We start from the raw sequence: 21,608 nt of genomic DNA on the forward strand, positions 1-21,608 counted from the left end.
ACCACCTTCCAAGCCTCGTATTTTGCATGGATTTTGTGTAAATCAGTGAAGAGTGAGGGGATGGGGAGCGAAAAGCAGGGACTGAAGCACTCTGCACTTTTGTGTTCTCTATGAACTGTGAGTGAGCTAATAAATTCTTTCAGCCACTCAGCATAGCATTCACAGATATCCCCCAAAGATTACACACACAAATCACCGCACAATAGAGGCCACCGGGAGGGTCTGGGCGTCACTGGGGCCCCCGACCCTGGGGACAGGCGCACATAAACAGGCTGCAGAAGACCTGGCAAAGTCTATGATTTGCAGAGGAGATGCTGCTAAACCCTGAGTCAAATGCTTCCTAATGATTGGTAAAAGTATATTTTTTAAAGGTGTGTAGTGAAATAGAAGCAAGAGTGAGAGAAAAGCAAAGAAGTGAAAGGGAAGATGAACGTCAAATTTAAAAAAAAAAGGGGGGGGGGACAGTGGGAGAACTAAAACAGGCAGGGGGTTATGGATGTATAGAGACTGTGTGTTGGGGATGATGAAGATGACCAAGGGGGGTGATTCCAACCCCACACAGCCAAGCACAAGCCAAGCAGGGACATAATTAACTCCTGGATCTTTTGTGTTTATCATCTGACTGCAGGGCGGAGATGAAAGGGGCCTGCTAAGCTTGGCATTCCACCCCAATTATAAGAAGAATGGCAAGCTCTACGTCTCCTACACCACCAACCAAGAGCGCTGGGCCATCGGACCACACGACCACATTCTCCGTGTAGTTGAATACACCGTTTCGAGGTAATGGGAGAAGTAGTGCACCAAACCACTGCCTGAAATGACACCATAAGGGTACATAAAAGGTCGAGGTTAATAGAGACTGGATATGCAAACTTATTTTAAGACATCTTTAGCACATGAATGCAAAACAGTTTTCATTTTAGACAACTGTGATTTGTAGTACTGTACCTATGAAATGTGGTGAACATTCCCATTTCCCATTGTTTTTAATTTTATTTAAATTCTAAACACTATCCGGTTGTTCAGTGATGACATGACGAATCCTACTTCCGGGCCTAAAGTAGTCTGCGTTTAATATGGCTTTTGTGTTGTTAACATGTTTAATGTTATGTATTTTCTTCTATTTGATCTCAAAACACTTCTAAAACAGTCAGTGATCACTGTTGACCTCCCTCGGCTTTTATTACCGCTAATCATTTATTTAAGCTCAGTTTTTAAAACCTTAGGATGTAACTACAGCCCAGCCCATGCAGCAGTATATGAATGACTAACCTCGTATTATGGATGGATTATTTCAGTTGTTCTCCTGGCTGAAGTTTGGTCCTTTTACAGCATCCTGCCATGCGATTACATTTGTTCCTGACCCCGAGAACACTCACGTTAACTTTTATCGAGTGGAAAAAAAGTTAGCTTGTTTATATTATGCTAACATAGCTGTGTCGCTAGCTGTCACGTAGCACATCATTATATACCAGCTAGCCCAACTTCAGTAACCCTACAAACGTCACTGCTTTTTAGTTTTCTGTCTTCATTTATGCTGGAAGTGATAACAGAGCTGTACGTTTTAATTTGTTTCCAAAACCCCGCAGTCAGGACATGCTATATTGTATTTAGATAGCAGGGAGTTAGCTCGTTAGCTCGCTAGCTTCTAACTTCTAACTCCGTTAAATGTCATAAATTTCGTTTTCATGGATGCCTGGATGTTAAACTCAATTGTTACACCTGGTAGAGCAGAACGCTGATCATTTTTATTAAAGATGAAAGACTTTAGACAGTTTTTCAACTCTCAGTATTGCCATAGTGATCGTTTGATATATGGACCTGCAGCGGAGTTTAGGTCCAGACACGGCTAGTGACGTCAGACTGAACAACCGGATAAAAAGGACAAACTTTTCTCATATGGAAGTTTCTGATTACTGAATTGTGGATCTTTTGATTATACCACTAATAAATCCAACCTGCTAACCTCAATTTCTGCAAGAAACCATGGTAACAAAACCTTCAAAGGCACACTGAGGATTCTTCTAGACATGCAAAGAAATCAAAACAGATCATTTTTGTCTTTTGAGGATTTAGAAAGTAGGTCAAATCGCCAAGAACAGTGTTTTGATAAGATGTGCAACACTCTCATTATCATAACACTGTTTTGCCTTTTCCTGTGTCTGTACCTTACACTCCCTTCACAATGACCTGTGATTAAGAAAACAATCTTTTCTCACGAACATGTTTAAGTGTTACATTTTAATTTTCATAATCACAGTTGTATGTTTGACTTAATGATCTAATCTTAATTATAATCTTGGCATGCAGTCTTGGTAACTGCAGCACATAGTCCTTAATTTGAGGGTCCAATAGAGAAATGGTAGTTAAAGTACTTAATGGTAGCTTAAAATACTTTTTTTTTTTTTACTTTAGGCTTTTTAAAAATTGCACGACTACCCAAAACAACGCAACTTGCCATATTAGTTGCTGATACTGTGAAACTAAATTCTCATTTTGCACTTCACTTGAAATTGTGCAACATTTTGCACCCTGTCTTTACATCTCCACCCACTGTCTTTGGCGATACATTAGATTAAGACTAAATGTCTGCAGAAAACAAAGTATTTAAAGTAATTTAATGTTGGATTTTGTTCCGCGTGTCATGTCAGCATATCTTATCCATGCCTTGGTGTCATTGTACCCATTAACAGAGTCATTATTTGAAGCAAACAGACAATCCATCGTGATAGTGCATGTATAACATGCACTATCACCATGAGCTTTTCACATGTGAAAACATGAACGCTGAATTGAATGGCCTTTAACCTGCCAGCTCCCCATTAACAGTCTGTGTGATATAAAGTTGCACCAAATTTGTCAAGAAAAAGCAGATAACAGTTCAGAAAATTCATTTACAAAAAGCATTATCTTCCATCCATCCATTCGCTTCCGCTTATCCTTTTCAGGGTCGCGGGGGGCGCTGGAGCCTATCCCAGCTGTCATAGGGCGAAAGGCGGGGTACACCTTGGACAGGTCGCCAGTCTGACGCAGGGCTAACAGCATTATCTTTTATTGTATATTTTAAAACACTATATGACCATATGTTTGGGGCTTTTACATCAGTCAGAATGACGTTTTTGGCCATCTGTCCACTTTCAGATATCATACATTTGAACCCAGACCCCTTTAAAAATAAGGGAGCAGACAAAAGTCCCCTTATTTATTTATAAGACAGCGTAAAAGCATCAAGGTATAGAAATGTTGTGGGTACTCCTTATAAATACAGTTTAGCAAAAATATTTTTTGCATTTGCAATTTTTTATGATTTTCTCAGGAAGAACCCAAACCAGGTAGACACAAGGACAGTCCGAGTACTAATGGAAGTGGCGGAGCTGCATAGGAAGCACCTTGGGGGCCAACTTCTTTTTAGTCCTGATGGTCTGTTGCACATCATCCTGGGAGATGGCATGATCACTTTGGATGATATGGAAGAAATGGATGGACTGAGGTAAGATCAAAAGTCCAAGGGTCATTTTATTGATGTTTATATACTGCTTTGTGCTCCATGTTTCAATTGTGACCTACCGTGTACAATTTTGAATGTGTGTTCTTGTTTTTGCTTGCAGTGATTTCACGGGGTCTGTGCTAAGGGTCGACATAGACACAGATAGTTGTGCTTCTCCATATTCCATACCACGGAGCAATCCTTACTTCAACAGCACCAACCAGCCACCTGAAATCTTTGCACATGGATTACATGATCCAGGCAGGTAAGTGAAACACTGCACTCTTTAAAGATTCTTGCTATGACTGATATGCAATTTTCAAATGTAGAAATTCTGCTCATACTATAGGGTATTTTCATTACTGCTCTTGTAGAAAATATGAACTTAGCACAAACTGTAAGGCATTTTGTGTTGGGTCGATTGTTTCTCTGTTGTTAACAATGCTTCCCGGCAATAAATCTTATACAGTTGGAAAGCCTGTTTATTTCCTCTTATATGGTGACACAAGTAAAATCCATTTACAGGTTGAACAACAGAGTTTGATATATGATCTGCACCCATGAAAACTTCTTCCTTTTTAAAACAGTGTTTTTCCTTCCTACTGTTCCCAAGAGCTTGATCAAAATGTCTCATTTGATTGTTGGGATTTTCTCTGTATTATTGTAGGGTCTCTACCTTAGTATATAGTATGTCAGTATAAAGTATGTTGAGGTGACTGCTGTTGTCATTTGATGCTATATAGAACTATACACAGCCACAACAGCTGGTCACCAGCTTGGTCACACTCCTGTGTGATGGCATCAACCTGGACTTACTGCTAAATGTCACGTTCCTCCACATGTTCAGGTTCCTGTGCACATGTTGCTGATGCCAGCAGTGGAAGGCAGTCATGGCAGCCCTGTGAGACTGGAGACTAGCTGTGTGCAGACTGTTCAGGGTTGTCTTGGTAGAAAGCTGTTGGCCGTGTCATCTTGCAAACCTTGACTGTAGTTTTGTAGAAGACTGCCTATGATTCACAAGTGCTGAGAGTGAGGAAACAACCTGACGGAGACGCCTACCTTGTAGCCTGTCTCTGGCATTGCCCAATTTATGGAACTTCACTTTGGAGGTGGCAGTAGGCCTCCCTCCAAATAATGCAGCAGCTTGGTTTTTGCTTAACATCAGCTGGAAGTAGCCCTATGGGACAGCCCTATAAAGATCAGTCAAACATGGCCTGGGGCATACACCAACTGACCGGTGTACCACGGTCCGTGCTCATCCCAAGATGCTGCTAAACACTAGCCAGTCAGGCACCTGATTGTCAGCAACTAGGCTACTAGAAGTTCGAAACAAGACTCAATAGCAGAACAAGCTGTTCAGCACATGCTCAACTCTGGTGCTCAACCCAGAACAAATGTAGCACTAGCTTTAATGGGAAATAAACAAGCTTTCCAACGGTATAAAAGTTCTTACCAAGATGCATCGTTACAATAAAGAAATAGTCAACTGCATGCAAATTACCTTTTTGTGCTTTTGTTGTATTGCCACCTTTTATTTGTTTGGTGTTTGGATATTACTTCTAGTTATGTTATATTCATTCCTGGCACGCTGTGCTCTGTAGGTGTGCAGTGGATCGACTTCAGTCAGACAATGGGAGTCTTGTAATCCTCTGTACAGATGCCAGTGGCAGAAACACAACAGCAGGAAGAATACTGGAAATTACTAAGGGGGGCGATTATGGTGAGTTACAATTTCCATGAGAATTTCCAAAAATGTTCACAATATTTACCTTTTTCGCATGTTTGGAAGGAGTTTTAATATACCCAGTTGTGCACAGTCTTTGCTGGAGTTTTGTTTGATTGCATTACATCCTGAGAATGAAGTGAAAATACATTAACATCCTGGATAACCTTTCACATTTATTTCCCTGAAAGTGACATGTGTTTTTATGAATGTCTTTCATTTTGTAAGAACAGTGTTTTGGCAACAGATTCAGAAACACACCAGGTTGAGTGCAGAAACAGTGAAGGTTAAATGTAAAAATGATGTGATCCAGAAATATTCCCCACTTGTGGTGTGTAGATTTGCCAGTGGAATGTAAGATGGTGTCCACAAGTAAGATTTAAAGCTGTCAACAATAATAACTGTCTAGATGATGGTTTGGCGCTGTTGAAAACACAGCTGAGAGGAATCTAGCTCTTCTCACATTTAGAAAATAATCAATAACAGCAGCACTTTACACTGCTTATCCTTCCTTTTTCCACAAAAAGAAAATTACAGCTCTTTGTTCCAAAATATATGAGGCAGGTTATCCTTGCGCTAAGTTAATCCTTAACTTTGATCTCTCACTCCATTTGAAAATGTCACTTCTTGCCACAGACCACCTCTCTCTTGGCCTGATGCCCGATTTAGCCAGTTACCCAAACTCCAAAGTGATTACGGTTGGGAAATGAGCACACCCCGTCTCGGATCATAAATTTTTAAGGGCGGCAAACCTCCATTCATATTTTTCCTTGCCAAGAAATCGTAATCCAGTAAATGTGCCACATTGCCTCACCATCACGCCTTTGAATAAAAGATCAATACATTCTTTTCCAGTTTTGATAAAACACGTCCGATTTAAATCTAGAATTCCCTCTTTCCTCCTTTTTTGTGTCTCATATAAACAACACAGCAATTATGTCTGATGAACATGGTCTATGTTTTTGATTCCAAAACAAACAAAACAACACCAGTGCATGAATCAAGAAAAGCAGTTAAGTAGATTACAATCCCTGCAACATCAGTGAGACAGAAGAGATTGTCTCTGGGATAAAACATGCATGCAGACAGTTTGTGATGGTGTTACAGATGAATGGCAGTAGGTCTATGAGTCTATTGGAAGTGCCTAAATAAGACCTATGTCTCCTTGTCCCAATAGAAAATGAGCCCTCTGCCTATGACCTGCATTCCAGTGGTGGAGCACCACCTGTGGGGGGTTTCATCTACAGGGGCTGTCAGTCTAGGAGACTTTATGGCAGTTATGTCTTTGGAGATAAAAATGGGTAAGTACAATAAAGAAATGACTGATTAATATATTTAAAGAGACTATTTAAGTAGCTGTATGTTTTTAAGAATTAACTGTTTACATGATGACAAAATTCTATATTTCAAAGTCATTCTAACATCTTTATCCTCCCAGAGTTGATTTATGACTTAGTAAGATCAACATGACTTTTCTTCTAATATTAAAAACTATTTCCTTTGCATTAGCATGTGCCAGTGTAAACACCAAGTTCATCCACATGGGAGGAAAACATAGACTCCCATGTCACCATGACAGCGAGGACCATTGAGTGTCAGTGGAGATTACACATTGTTCTCTGTGCTGTTCACACTTTTCTCTGGTTTCTCTGGTTTTCTCTGTTTTGCTGATGTCAAACACTGACAGTTGAGTAAACAAAGGGGGTAAAGTGTGTCCCCTCCCCAATCCGTCCAATTATCGCAAGCTGGCACCGTGTTTAAAACAATGTGTGGTCAGTTAATTCTGTGCCTTATTACAATTTGGGAGCATTTTGTTGTGGCAAAGTGAAGGCTCCGGCATGATGTTTGTTTTGAAACTAAAGGCTGACTTCCTAACTAACACCATGTGGGACATGGTGTAGAAAAAGAAGATGGGTCATGAACCATGCTGTACCATGCTACTACAGTTGATTTCTTTTGCTTTCTCCCCTGTGCACAAATGTAGTACTAAACCTTTTACAGTATCATCCAGTCTGCAGTCACTTACCATGAGTATTTTTACTTTTCACTTTAGTAACCTTCGCATCCTTCAGAAGTCTACATCTTCCACATCAGCGAGTGGTGAAGAGTGGCAGGAAAAAGCTCTGTGCCTGGGCTCAGCTGACTCCTGTGGCACTATGCTTGTTGGACACATCTTGGGTTTTGGAGAGGATGAACTGGGTTAGTATGGCAATTAATAAAAAAGCTAAAAATGTAATTGCTTCTGAGATCTTTTATCTTTGTTTCTTTTCTCTCTTGCACTGATCTTTCTTTAGATTTACACCTGACCTATGTTATGACATATTTTCTGAAGCAAGGGTTTTAATCCATGACTCCTTGAAGGCTTGTTGACTCTGTGTGTGTATGTCTGTGTGTACAGCACATACATACATAACACACATAACCACAGCATAAAACACCACTGAAAATCTGAAAACAGGCAGCATGGTGGCGTGATGGTTAGCACTGTTGCCTCAAAACACCACTGTCTGGCCAAGGCCTTTCTGTGTGGAGTGTGCATGTGTTAGCCCTGCATCAGACTGGTGACCTGTCAAGGGTGTACCCTGCCTCTCACCCTATGTTAGCTGAGATAGGCCCCCCACAACCCTGATAAACATGCGACTGGATGGATGGATGTTAAAGCCAACACGCCTCTCATTAAGTAGTCCAAACATCTTAGTTAGTTGTCATTTTTGTAGGATAGTCATAATCTTCCAAACCTCCTTAATTCACTGTGCCACCATGACATGTGTTAAGTGTTTCTCTGGGCAAGTTAAAGATTAAGTTAATATATGCAGAGTAACCTGAAATGAACTGACAGAAGACAGTTTTATAAGTTGGATCCCCACCACACACTCGAAGAATTGTAAACCGTGAGCTCTGATGTTTCTGATTAAAATGAACACATGATGTAAATTGTTCGCCCGGCCATCAGAAATCTTTGATCACAGTTGTTGCCAGGTCTTGGAGTTATTGTTTGACGAGATATTTAAAGATTTCTGTATTCGATCAGGATTTGCAAGTGGTGCAAGAATTGCAGTGGGGGCCAGGCCTATGTCCCAAAAAAGAGGCCCCACAGACAGATGTTTACAATTTGTCCCCCTATGGAATTTTCTTGCAGGCTTGTTCCTCATTAAATCATCTGCCTGGTTCCCAGTCATGAGTATCCAATTGTCTCATTAAACTCTTTTTTAAAATCCATTGGCAAGTGCAGAAATGTAGAAGCCTGTGATACACTCATTTTCCTAAACCCCTCATGTCCTCCCCTTTCATTTTCTTGTGTTTCCTTGTCTTGTCTTGTCTCTTCTTTAGTTTGGCACTGGGATCTGCTGAATAGTTGTTCGGACATTGGAAGTATTTCATGCAGATGATGCTGATGGCATTCCCACTTAACTGTTCTTCTTTTGCAGGTGAAGTCTACATACTTGCAAGTAGTAAAAGCATGGTGCAGTCACACAGCGGGAAACTCTACAAGCTGGTGGACCCGAAAAGGTAAAAGCAGGAAGTCCCTTGGTAATTTGTGCTGGTATGTAGTTAGTTGTTCGATGATTAAGTGATTCCTTCTTAGTGGGGAGGACATTCAGCTATTCATTAAAAAATCCTGCATTACGTCCACAAGAGGGCAAACCAAGACAATGAGAGACAAAACTACTGGTAAATCGCTCTCTCTTGAGTTGAGTTTAGTTATAAACTCATTCCCCAAAGGTTGTAATTGAGTTATTCGCTCGAGTTAGTCTGAACAACATTTTCAGTAGCTTTAAGTGTTGATTGTGATTCCTGTCAACAACAACACAGATTATTTTCAGTATATTCAAGCAGGACAGCCATTCCCAAGTATTGGAGAATTTGGGATTTTTTTTAGACAGCAATTATAATTGTTACCTTAGCATGTTATTAGCCTATTAGCCAATTCTTACCGTTAACTGTTTTAGGCATATTAACGCAGCTTTAAAAAGTTAAGGAGGTTAAAAAAATTAAAAAATACAAGCAAATAATTCAACAGTGTGAAGTTGTTTAACCGATATCATGAATTCATAATCACAGCTAAAGTTTGGAAAAATAATTCAGGAGGATGATATCTGAAAGGTGAAGCAGCAAACGCTGTATGTACTAAGGTTGTCACGATACTTGATTTTCAAGCTTGACACTTATACCCAGGAAAATATTCTAAATACTAGATACAATTTTTGAATTTTTGATTTTGATAAAAATTACACTTCCTCTTAGAACAATAAAACGAATAACATCAATGATGACAGCATTTTTAGGTTGCCAGACATAAAGAAAATACAGTAAGGTAAACATGTAAGGTTGGCTGAGGTTGCACTGCACTTTTCGTGACTTGGCACCATATTTTTTATTTTTGATCAAAAACAAAAGAAACACAATACTTTCTAGATACAAATATTTGTGATATCATGGTAAATGAACTCATTGTATTAGGATTACAGACAGGCAGGAGGTTTTCTCAAGCATTAAGGTTATCATTTTTTTTTTTATATCAGCCATAGCTGCTAGCCTCTTTCTTAACTAATGATAATAGACAGCTAGTGTGGCTATAAGGTAACTGTTAATAGTTACCGGTAGATGGATAATGCTTGTAGACAACAGCTAGGTTCTACGCAGTTATCTATGATGTGTGTGTGTGTGTGTGTGTGTGTGTGTGTGTGTGTGTGTGTGTGTGTGTGTGTGTGTGTGTGTGTGTGTGTGTGCCGATATCAATACTATTGCTAAAGATGATCTAATCAGTATTAATTTTGTATTGTCAGTTAGTTTCTTAGTATTGAGATATATGTATATGTATGTATGTATATATATGTGTATATATATACACATATACATATACATATTTTTTACAATCCTCGTACCCACACACCTCTGCTGTTCTGACTTGCTGCACACCAAGTGTTAATGCAGGTGAATACTTCACTGTTAGCAAAGTCATATCCGGTAACACCCCTAATCAGGACTGCCTATTACAGATGGAAGAACTACAGTAAACCACCAGCTTTATTTTCATGCTGTGATTGTTTTGTTGTGAAATTTAGATGAACCTAACAGCATATTATGAGATCTTAGTTACTCATAGATCATCACATTGAAGAACAGTGTCATCCTCACTGCTTACACACATTCCTGCAAGTAGAATTGTTTATGCACATTACAGCTTCCCAGAATGGATGCTGAGTGGTTACTGGAGAAAAAAAAATAGCCTTTCAAATTGTTTGCTTAGAAAAACACTGCTAGCAGCACTGATTCTATTGCTTTATTCAACTTTTGTCTACTGGTTAGATGCTAAATATGCAACAGTGATATTTTGGTAAGTGTGAGGGAAAAGACAAAGACACCTGTTGTCAAGTAGCGACATTTCAACATATTAACCACTAACAGGGTGATATGGACAAACTCTGTATAGCCAAAATATCCATGTAGATACACTATCCATTCATTTTCTTCCACTTATTGAATTCAGGGTCACAGAGGGATTAGAGTCTATCTTGGCTGTCATAGGGGAAGAGGTGGGGTACACTTTGGACAGGTCGCCAGTCTATTGTAGTCTAACACAGAGAGACAGACAGCCATTCACACCTACATCCAGTCTAGAAGCACTAATTAACCTAACATGCGTATCTTTGGACCGTGGGAGGAAGCTCAAACACGCAGGCAGAGAAGACCACAGCTGGGTGGTGGATTCGAACCCTCCAGCACACGTCTACTTCCCTTTGGGAGGTGAAATCCATTTCTTTTCCAGTTTAATGCTTAATTAGCTGTGGAGGGAACATGTGCACAAGTGCAGCTTCATCATTTATATGTCAGTACATGTCACCATATCATAATCCTTACCATATGCATCGCAGTATTAGAAATCATTCTGATAGTGATAGATCTATAAACTCTGCTTGGAGAGCCAAGTACATGTGAAAAACATTTGTCACTCAAGATGAGGAAATATGAAAACGGAATGAATTTGACCCACAAAAATACAAGAGGGATGTATAAAAAGTTTGATCCGTAATATTTGCAGTACAGAAATCACTTCAAACATAAGAAGACTTTGTAATTCAAACCAACTGCATATAATGTCTCAAGCCAAACCCACTCAGTGATTGTGCTTTATCTTTTTAATCAGTGCTTTTGCAGGGAGATGAGAGCATAAGATCCTGTAGGCCTACCGGTTCAAGTGAATGAGTGGCTTGTGATTAAGAGAAGTAAATAAAGTAGCATAAGCATACTGAGGAGAAAGAACACAATAGAAACATATTCACATCTTATTATTCCTGGGTGACGGCAGTGCCACCCAGGCATTAGCACAGTTAATTACAGTACAGATGTTTCAAAGGGGGCCCTGATGGCTTGCTTCGTATTTATGTTTTCTGGCATGGCTGCTGGACGCGTTTCTCCCAGAGAACAGTTCTTTCCACCATCAACTGGACTTGTTTAGTTTGTGTGGACCCTGTGGTGTTAGAGTCCTGACTCCTAATACACTCTGGCTTCGTTATTAGGATTTTGTTACAGGGAGGATGGAGAGAGGGGGCAAAGGGGGGGGAAATGAATAGGGTAGCTAACGTGTCTGACCCCAGCACGTTATCAAGTCTGGTGGTCCTCCCTTCTTTTCTCTTCCCTACTGCAGGGACATCTGGACTCTGAAGCCCATTCAGACAGAGGTTTGTTTTAGAGTGTGGTGGTTTTTGTGGCCCGGTATAGCATCTCACGCTGTGTTTTAATCAACTTTGTGTTTGGGAACATAGAGTGGGAAAAAGAGGAACCGTTAGGGGGAGCGGTAAAGGCTTACAAGGAAACATCAACCATAAAATCCCTCAGCAGTGTTTGTGTAAACACGTCCTGGCCAAATGACTTCATTTTTAGGTATTTGTTTGTCAGTTGGAGTACCCCTCCAATAATAAATAGGCCACCATGCATTTTGAAACATGCCGAATGGGTGTGGTGTGACTGAGGTTGTACGCGAGAGAAAGCAAGAATGTAGAAAGGCGCGGCTTGTTTTTGGTGTTGCAGTGGGATAGAAATATGCATTAATATTTATCATTAATATCTTTACTGACCGTATCTCAGTGTGGTGACTGTAAGATGTGGTTGTGGTTTAATGATCAATGAGAGGACCTTAGAGTTTAGAGGATAAGAATAGGTATCTGTGTAAGCATGTTTAATGTTTCACCTTTCCACAGCAAAGTGATTAAATGTAATTTCCACCCTTTGTTGCTTGTCTTTAACATACATCAGTAACCCTGGTTCTGCACTCCCGAGTATGCCTCGAACATACTGCAGGTATTCAGGGCCTGGGTTTTGCTTCTTTTCTGTCCCACTGAGTCTGCATTTAATAACAATTATTTGTACAGTGAAAGCATTATATTTGTGCCAGGAACAAACCTGTTTTATGTCCTTTTACCTGTTCTGAGGGTCATACAGTAAAGTTACGTGTTTATCACATCATAATTCAGAATCCCCACGTTGCACCCCCACCTTGCTCCTACGGTCAGTCCTTGGCAGGAGCTTAATTAACATATAGAGCCAGATCTCCTGCTGCTTTCTGGTACAAAATGCAATTTGCCATTCTTCATGTTGCAGCTCGTCACAGGGAAAGCAGTATTGAGAAGGACTTTTCACACGTTCGGGTTTTGTCAGCTGCAAGCTAGACTGATTGAATTACAGTGAGCAGAGCCCTTAAAAAGACACAGTGAACTTCAAATAGGGCCCTGGGACCTCCTTTATGAACTGCATTAGACATGGAAGTCACAAATCACTAGATGTGCTGAGGAAGGAGACCACGGGTGCTCCTTCGTGGATATATTTATCTGTATGTGTGCTTTTCTGTGTGTTGTGTGCATAGATGTAAACCATGTGGGTGGTGGGTACACACGCACATGCGAGCTTGTGTGCGTGTGTGGTACGCCAGCTCCCAGCACGCTACAGGAAAAAAAAAAGTCTTTTCTTTATTTTCCTATCCCTCCTAAATCTTCCTACATCTCCGCTGTGGTCCTCCCCTTGACAAAGCTGCTTGCTAGTCCCACTGAATAGCCCTGGCTCCTACAATACACAGTAAATTTCTTACACAATTAAAACAAGGAAAGAAGTTACAAAAGGAGCCCCCAAACAATGGAGTTGGATGACAAAACAGCAAAAGAGACCACACTGGGCCGTTTGATTAGGCCATTGTTAGAGTGCACAGTGTACACCACTCCATAGCCCTTTTCTCACATACACCTCGTGTCAATCAAACAGACCCTGCGAGCTAACAAGCTAAACACAGATACACACTGACAACAAGTTTGAGGCAGAGCATTCGCACTCCTTCGACATGGAAGATTTGAAGGATGGTCACTGTTAATGTTTAGCTGACGTAAGGGAAGAAGAGAGGACACAAAGAACCTGATCCTGCATTCATCTGCCCTGTTCTGTATGTTATCTTTGCAGCTGTGCTTGCGTGCTTTGTCACTTTTTGCTCTGTTTTATGTTCAGTTATGGCATGATCAGTGTCTCATACCACTCTCTGACTTTAGTTGTTTTCTTTCTGTCTCTCCACTTGTAACTCTTGTGGAAGCACTATCGCCTTCTCCCACTCCCTTACTCTCACACATACGCCACCCCTCCCAAAGTTGATAAATTCCCACAGTGGCTGTTGACCCAGCTGCCTTTGTCAAGTGGTGCTACCAGCAGGTGCTGTTTTCACAGCCACCCTGGCAGTCGTACAGGCTGTTTAGTAGCGCTGCTGACCCCTGCCTGCTATTAACAGTGTTAGCTACAGACCAGCCCCCCCAATTCTCTAGGGACTCTTACTCTTTCTCCCTCTCCTTCTCTTTCTGTTTTCTCCCCTCTTTTGCTCTTTTTTTTTTTTTAACTACATGCAGCCTGCAGCAACAAAAGCCAGCAGAGATGGAGTATGGAGTTGGGTGCTGATGGGAGCATGGGAATCAACCCCCACCGACACTCCATCCTCAAAATTTAAAGCAACTTTAACACATACACACAGGCAGTGTGTCTGTCAGAACACCTGCAGCACACGTTTCAAATCAGGAAATCAGCATTTAAGATTTTCTTTATTTAACATATATTTGTGAAATTCTTCAAATATATAATTAGTATGCACAAAATCAAGTGTATTTATCCCCCAGTTGTTAGTATTTTTTGTAATAAAACTGCATCTTTCATTTAAATCTGTACAGCAAGTAAAATGAAAATAATTTATACTGAAGTACCGACTGCTGGAACAGGTGATCAGCACCTCACCAAAGCAGAATAGAATGAGTATCTAGTGGTGCTTCCACAACAAACACAAAGTAAACACTTTGAGCAGCTTCATTACTCACAGAACCTGCTCAGTGGGGCTACTACATGCAAATCCAGGTTGGCATTTACACCGCATTACCAAAACCTGTCAGAGCAACTCTTATGACACCTCCGACACTCAGAAATGGAGGAAAAGCTTATTGATGCCATTTGCGGGCAGCCTTTGCTCTTAGAGACAGGTAAAACAGGAAAGAACACAATCGTAAGACTCTGATAAGTTCTGAGATGTTATTGTAACGTAAAACGTGACTACCATAGGAACAGCTACCCAGATGGAAGTAATATGTATTCTAAAAATAGCTGATTTGAGCTTTAATATACAAATTGCTGGTTGTATGTCTTCAATCTAGTTTTGGCTTCTCCTGCTGATTGACTATTTGCTCCCCTGCCATGATTGATGAGGCCCGTCCTATCGTGGAGTGAGAATTACATACATACACATTCAGTGACCTCACTGCTCACGCCTCTCATACCAGCACCGGTCCACAAGAGTCCAGTTACCCTGCCTGTGTGTCAGACATATGCGCACACGCCTTAATGTCCAACAATGTTTTGTAGTATAGTACAGCAGAAATGTTTACACATCTATTTTTCTTCCTCTCTCTCCTTTTCACAAATGTACACACTAGCAAGTGTGTGTGTGTGTGTGTGTGTGTGTGTGTGTGTGTGTGTGTGTGTGTGTGTGCGCACCAACAGACGCTTCACATTCGAACTTGATTACGCACTCACTGTATTATTTCCAGATTTGAGGAGCGTGATATGAAATAATTGTGTTTCAGCCCATTTGCTGATGTGCGTGTCTGGATGTTTGTCTTAATATGGAATGATATGCTTCTCTGGTGTTCAAACTTGACACATATGGTGTGGAGATGTTTCTGTTTGTGTCTGTGTGCATTTTCCAAACCGTGTTCATATCTGTGGGAGCCATGCTTTAACCCCGTATGTCGTTTCGTTCTTCGAATAAGAAGTCAAAACAAAAACAACCACACATGAAGCGGCTCATGTCCCAACTACACGCTTAAATATTAACTTGCTATTAATTGGTAATGCGTAGAAAAAGAGCCCCCGTCACTTTAACAGCATGTCACTGGAAAAAGAAACACACGCCTCCTTCAGGAGCAAATACATAAATTTTTAACTTGGCAAGTTAAAAGTTTACATCTTAAAGTCCCTCACTTCAAAAGTGCTTTCCCACTTAAGTTACATATCAACAAAACCTGATAGGCTCGAAAACCTGAGATCACGGACGCAGCGTGCGATGGCAGATTTGTCTTGTTGTACCATTCAAAAATAGCTTTGCGGTAAATAAATAGCTACCACAATACATCACAGTCAAGTGTTAGATGCTTAAATAGAACACATTTCCTACAGTCCCATCCTAAATCATGGTATAGTGTTACTGTGTAGCTCAGCCAGTGTGAGTTGGATGAGTGTTTTGTTTTTGTTTAGTCTCAGCTTTTTGTTTAACAGGACTTTTTTTTTTTTAAAAAGGTTGCGTGAAACTTTGTAGAAACTGTTGTGATCTGGCAACTAAATGTGTTTGTGGGCGAGGCTCAAACCTCTAAACAGACTTGTGTAAGCCCAATTAAACGACCCGTGAACGCTGAATGACTGATTTCTGTTTTGGACACAACAGCAGTTCATTCATTTGAGGCAGATGCTGATTAATAGGTAGAATTTAAACAACATATAGCACATCTCTTGACATGCAGTCATCCAAACAGTGAATTATACCAAAGCTACATGCCTTTAAACCACATTTTCCCTTCATAAATCAACACAATTCTGATTATGTGTTATTATTATTATTAAGAGTTGAAATATGTTCTCCGGTTATTAACTTGAAATGTCTTGTATTATTTATTTGGTTATAATAAATTGTCACTGTGTCGCTGTGGCTTAATCACCATATTGAGAGGCTTCTGTCTGCTGAATACTTACTTTGTCTTCTTCTGTTTTTTTAACAATTGCTGCAGGCCTTACACCCCTAAGGAGTGCCAGCATCAGGTGGAGCCACCGGAGCTGCTGATGACAGCTTGTTCCAGACACTGTAAGAACGGCCGCTGTACTCCCACCGGCAAATGCTGCTGCAACCCCAGCTGGGAAGGACAATTCTGCCGAGTCGGTAAGAGTGCATCTGTCGCCCTCAGCGTATAACATGGACCAACATCGACGTGTTCTTTCACTTCAGATGTGGAAAAGATGTTCAGTAATATCTGCCATAATTTTCCTAATCAGAAATCAGAGTACGTCTGAATAAAACAAAGTTTAAAGTGTTTTCACTCTCTCATACCCTGTGACTGTAGCCAAATGTGAACCAGCCTGCCGCAATGGAGGAGTCTGCGTGGAGCCCAACAAGTGCCTGTGTAAGAGTGGCTACTCCGGCAACCAGTGTGAGAAGAGCGAGCGGGGTATGCCCAACGACCAGGAGAACGGCGGGATAGTGGACCACATCATCGACATGACCTCGTACCTCTTAGACCTGACCAAGTACGTCGTATAGTGGTGTGCGGAGGGGGCCGCTCCCCATCATCCATCCTCAAGTCTACACACATCTACCTTTTGCCCTCAAAAGACTCTTAAAGAGGTTTGCTAAATATGGCACCTTAATTTCCCCTCACATTCTCACGGGCAAGCACACACAAACACACACACACACACACACACACACACACACACACACACACACACACACACACACACACACACACACATACATGCAGGACCCCATCAGACTGCTTTTAAACCACATCACCATACCAAGCTTTTCCTCTCCTTACCTATAAGCTACTTGTTCCTGAACACCAGGCCTGGCATCCAAGCCGTGTTCACATTTCAGAGAGCCCTGCAGAGCGCTGATTGATGAGTTCCACTAAGACATTTCCTCTGCTGCTCTAAAAACGCCTTCACTGGCTCCACAGGAACAGGAACTCTGCCGGAGCGGACTGTTAAAACCCCGAGACTTTTATGCTGCCTTACGAAAAATGGAGTTTGAGGCATTTCAGTGGAGACAGTTGATTATTCAGGAGTTCATTAAGGATTCAGAATTGGGTGGCTCAAGATGCAGTTTGTGTTCACGGTCCGTTGAAAACCTAGCAAAGAAATAAATGTCTACGCACTCAGACTGTGAGCACGAGGCATGCATCTCATAGAGCCTGCAGTGCTTTTTGCTTTACTATTCCAAAAGCACTAACAAGAGGAAGGCTGTGTTGACTCATTTATGTTGTGTTCAGTTTGTGGGTACATAGTCATAAACAGCAATTTACAGTATAAAGAACGTATCACTCATTTGCTATCAGTGTACAGAGAGGATCTACACACAGACGTAGGAATGAGCGAGTTGAGAACATTGTACTTTGTCAGCGCCAGTTTCATGCAATTTGAATGGAGTGTTCGATTCCCATGCACTGTATCGTTTTCCTTTCATTCACTTTTTTATTCAAAATTAATTTCAACATTTATTAAAAGCGCAATGAGAGTAGTTTCAGCTCCACACGTTCACACAGCACACTGTCACAGGTATGGTTTAACAAACTCTTTTCATTGCGTCACACACTGAAGCAGAAAGCTGAAGTCAAAACTATAAAGGGAAGGGATGAAACGCGCTGATGTATATTTCCAATAGAGCTTACCTACTTAGTAATACAAGAAAAAATCTACAAAAAAATCTATAGCATTACTATTGTTATCATAGAGGAGGGTTTATTTTTTTAAGCGTAATAATATATGGGAGAATATGGTGTTTATAGAAAGCAATTTTACACTAAGCTCGTCAGTTCATGTCATTTCATGTTGTACTTATACATATGCAGCTTTTATAAAAGACACGCGAGGATGTTTTCTTTTTTCGCCCAGAGTACAAGTAACGCATGTCTGTGCCTGCAAATAGTCATTCGGAGCAGTTGGTGAAGCTCATCTAAAACCCACCCACCCCCATCCCCACAGCAAGACCGTCAGAATTGTGCTTCTGTAGTAAGATGATCAAAGATCTCGACAGGCCACCAAGTCAGTGTGGAAGGAGCTCAGAGGCAGGGCTGGCATTAACCTGAGGAAGAAAGTGCAAATTCTCTTGTGAGCATTTCCAGAGTAAGGCAAGAAATTTTAAGAATGTGTTTGTTATTATAGATGCATATAGATGCATTCTTTCAAACCCGAGACTCCTCCTAATAAGAACATTTAATTTTTTTACTTTTCTTCTTCACTACCCGTAAAGCCAGTCTTCCCAGAACTGACAGCTGTTGTTTTAAGTTTTTAAGGAAAATATTTATCCTTGTACTTTATCCACAGCTTTTATTTTGAAAATCTAGTTTCAATAACTTGATTTTCAATTGAAGTTTAGTCAATTGAAGTTTAGTGGCCATAAATGATGTGCTTATTGTTCATCTCCTGCTTTCCTTGTGTTTGCTGAAATAAAACAACTGTACCTGGTCTTAAAACATCAAAAAGGAATTCATGCTGTAAAATGGAAAATTATAATTTTTTAGCACTTAATGTGAAAGTTGCATTGTAGCTGCTGAGACGGCGTGGTGTGAATAGAATAACCATTTTCATTATTTAAGTAGTTACACAAATAAAATAATTATTTAAATTCTCTATGTTGTTTTTACCATTGTACTGTATGTGACAATTTTGTATTCCTGTATTGTAAATAAAAGTAGGGATAACTTGGTTTCTCTTCAGAAATATCAATATGTCTATTAAAATGTATAGCATGTCTGAAATATTTGTCTCTCTTGTTTAAGATGTTTAAAAAAAAGTATCTATTTTTAAAATGATTTTCTTATATAAATTTTCTAATCAGTTCATAGTGTGTACTATAACATAAAAAAATTTTAACAGTTACAATTGACCAACTTGGAGCAACATAACTATAAATGTAACTATTAGGAGTGAAAACATTTCATGAATGACTTATGAAGGAGTGGTACATCCATTAAAGGGTTCCCTATTCAATCAGAGCTTGGTGAAAAAGGAGCAACCTTCACAGATGACTAGGGATGGGTACCGGTATCGGTTCTGATATAAAATGGTAGTAACCAGACCGAAAAGCAGCGCACATTTTGGTGCTTTATTTCTGTGCTTTTTTTTCCTGAGATGTCATACACTTTAGATTCTAGCCAATCATTTTACGTTTCCAAGGATAGTAGGCGGGCCCAGGTACGTATGTTCTTTTAGAGCAGAGCTACAGATTAAAAACGCCCACGGCGAGGCGGTCAAACTCTGGCTGTACTTCACAGCAAAAGATGCAAACTCAGCAGCCTGCAACAAGTGCTATAAGGTGATACTGTGCAAAGAAGTTAACTCGACGAACCTGGCGACGTATAGCATTTTGTTAAAAGCTGAGAAATGCGCCGTATTTGATAGCTTGCTGCGAGACCTCACACCGGGCACATCTACTGTGGGTGTGGTGCCCGTTATCGGACCTGGAGTTAGCAACATCCCCCAAAAACCCGAAGAGGAGAGTCCTGGCCCCTAGCCCTGCCAGTGTAGCAGAAATGATGACGGATGATGATGGCAGCAGCAGCCGTTCTTCTCTGCGTGAGTAGCTTAATGTTGTTCGTGTGTAATTTACGTTGAGTAGGCTAACCACGTTATTACATTAATGCATGTAAGGTGAACTAGCAAACATCATCATAGCTACATGCGGCTGTCTTCTTGTTTGATGGCAGATACTCCCTTCACCCTGGCCAAAAAGGCTAAAATGACCAAAGAAAAAGTGGAAAACAGTTAAACATGAGAGGTTTTTGGACAAAGTTGGTGTTTTTTCCATTGTTTAAGCACTGCTTCCAGCCAAGAGTGATACCATATATGCCCCATAGCTGCAGAAAAGGCTAACATTGTTATCTTATCTTATCTTATCATTTTATCACTTATCATTTATCATTATTTCATTTTATCTTTTTTATCTTTTTGTTATCTTTTTTTATTATTTTTTTTTTTTATCTTTTTACAAAAAAACCCAGCTGAACATGAGAGGTTTTTGGACCAATTTTGTGTTCTCCATTCTTTAAGCACCGGTTCAAGCACTGTTTAAGCACCGGCACCGTTTCAAAAGTACTGGTTTGGTACTGGTATCGAATAAAACCTAAACGATACCCATCCCTACAGATGACAAATGAAGCCAATGCGGGGATAACGGAGACTACATCTCTGTGGGTGCCATTTTAGGCTGGGTCCTAAAGGGAGTCAGTCCCCATAGACTCCCATGTTAAACTCAAACTCAAGTTAAAGTATCGAGAAGTGTAAAAAGTAATATTGGCCTGTGTGGATAGTGTGTTCCACAAAACAAGTCTTGAGTGTGATGATTTATATTTAAACTCGTCCAGCTGGATAACTGAGTTAAGGGCATGGTATTTCTGATTGACAGGTGTCCTTACACAGGTGAGTTTAGGTGATTAGCATCTGCTAGGCCTCATCCACTACTTTGAATCTTTAAATTGAACCATTTCACTGTGTGAATTCACTTAGCACTAATTAGCGTGTGTGTGTGTGTGTGTGTGTGTGTGTGTGTGTGTGTGTGTGTGTGTGTGTGCGCTTTGCACCCCTATCAAAAAAAAACCAGGTGGCAGCCAAAATGCTAGCATGGAAGCTTCAAAATGCCAGAAACCAGTGGTAGATGGATACACCCATCTTTTACACTGTGTGGTACCAACTATTACATACTAACTGTTAAAGTAAAATAACAAAAATCCCATTAATTATCCACATCTATTCACCACAGTCATTTGGGTGACTTCAGCTGATGGAGGAATCCAAACACTGTGTTGATTCAAGCTGGAAGTCCCTCGGCGAGTAATTTGGTAGCACTCCAACAGGAAGCAGTTCAATAATCAGACCACAAAATCATCCTTTCACAGTAGCATGTGATTATATCGCTTTTCAATCACAGCTAGGGCAATCTCTCCATGTTTCTTCATGCAGCTCAGGTTAACGTCACTGTACACTGGGAAAGTCCTGTTCCCACTACTTGTCTCCTGGATCTCCACTGTGTCAAAACAAAAAACAAAAACAGGGACATACTGAGTTCCATTTGAAGTAGGAAGTTAAAATTTCCATTTCCCAGACTTAACTTTTTTC

At 40.5% G+C, this 21,608-nt stretch overlaps 1 protein-coding gene across 6 annotated transcripts in view; it reads left to right on the forward strand.

Annotated features, from left to right (window-relative positions):
• LOC102296816 (hedgehog interacting protein) overlaps positions 1–19,252 on the forward strand; it is a 37,878-nt gene extending 18,626 nt beyond the window's left edge. For all 6 annotated transcript variants that reach the window (XM_005932313.3, XM_014336821.2, XM_005932315.2 and 3 more), the window contains exons 5-13: positions 629–780; positions 3,317–3,490; positions 3,609–3,752; positions 5,089–5,207; positions 6,388–6,511; positions 7,264–7,409; positions 8,639–8,720; positions 16,508–16,656; positions 16,838–19,252. In XM_005932313.3, coding sequence (XP_005932375.1) covers positions 629–780; positions 3,317–3,490; positions 3,609–3,752; positions 5,089–5,207; positions 6,388–6,511; positions 7,264–7,409; positions 8,639–8,720; positions 16,508–16,656; positions 16,838–17,034 — 1,287 coding nt within the window. In that variant the 3' untranslated portion in view covers positions 17,035–19,252. The remainder of the gene's footprint in view (positions 1–628; positions 781–3,316; positions 3,491–3,608; positions 3,753–5,088; positions 5,208–6,387; positions 6,512–7,263; positions 7,410–8,638; positions 8,721–16,507; positions 16,657–16,837) is intronic.
• The last annotated feature ends 2,356 nt before the right edge of the window (positions 19,253–21,608 follow it).

Source organism: Haplochromis burtoni, unplaced genomic scaffold, assembly GCF_018398535.1.
Source record: "Haplochromis burtoni strain Fernald_Lab_line unplaced genomic scaffold, NCSU_Asbu1 Contig_158, whole genome shotgun sequence".
Lineage (NCBI taxonomy): Eukaryota > Metazoa > Chordata > Actinopteri > Cichliformes > Cichlidae > Haplochromis > Haplochromis burtoni.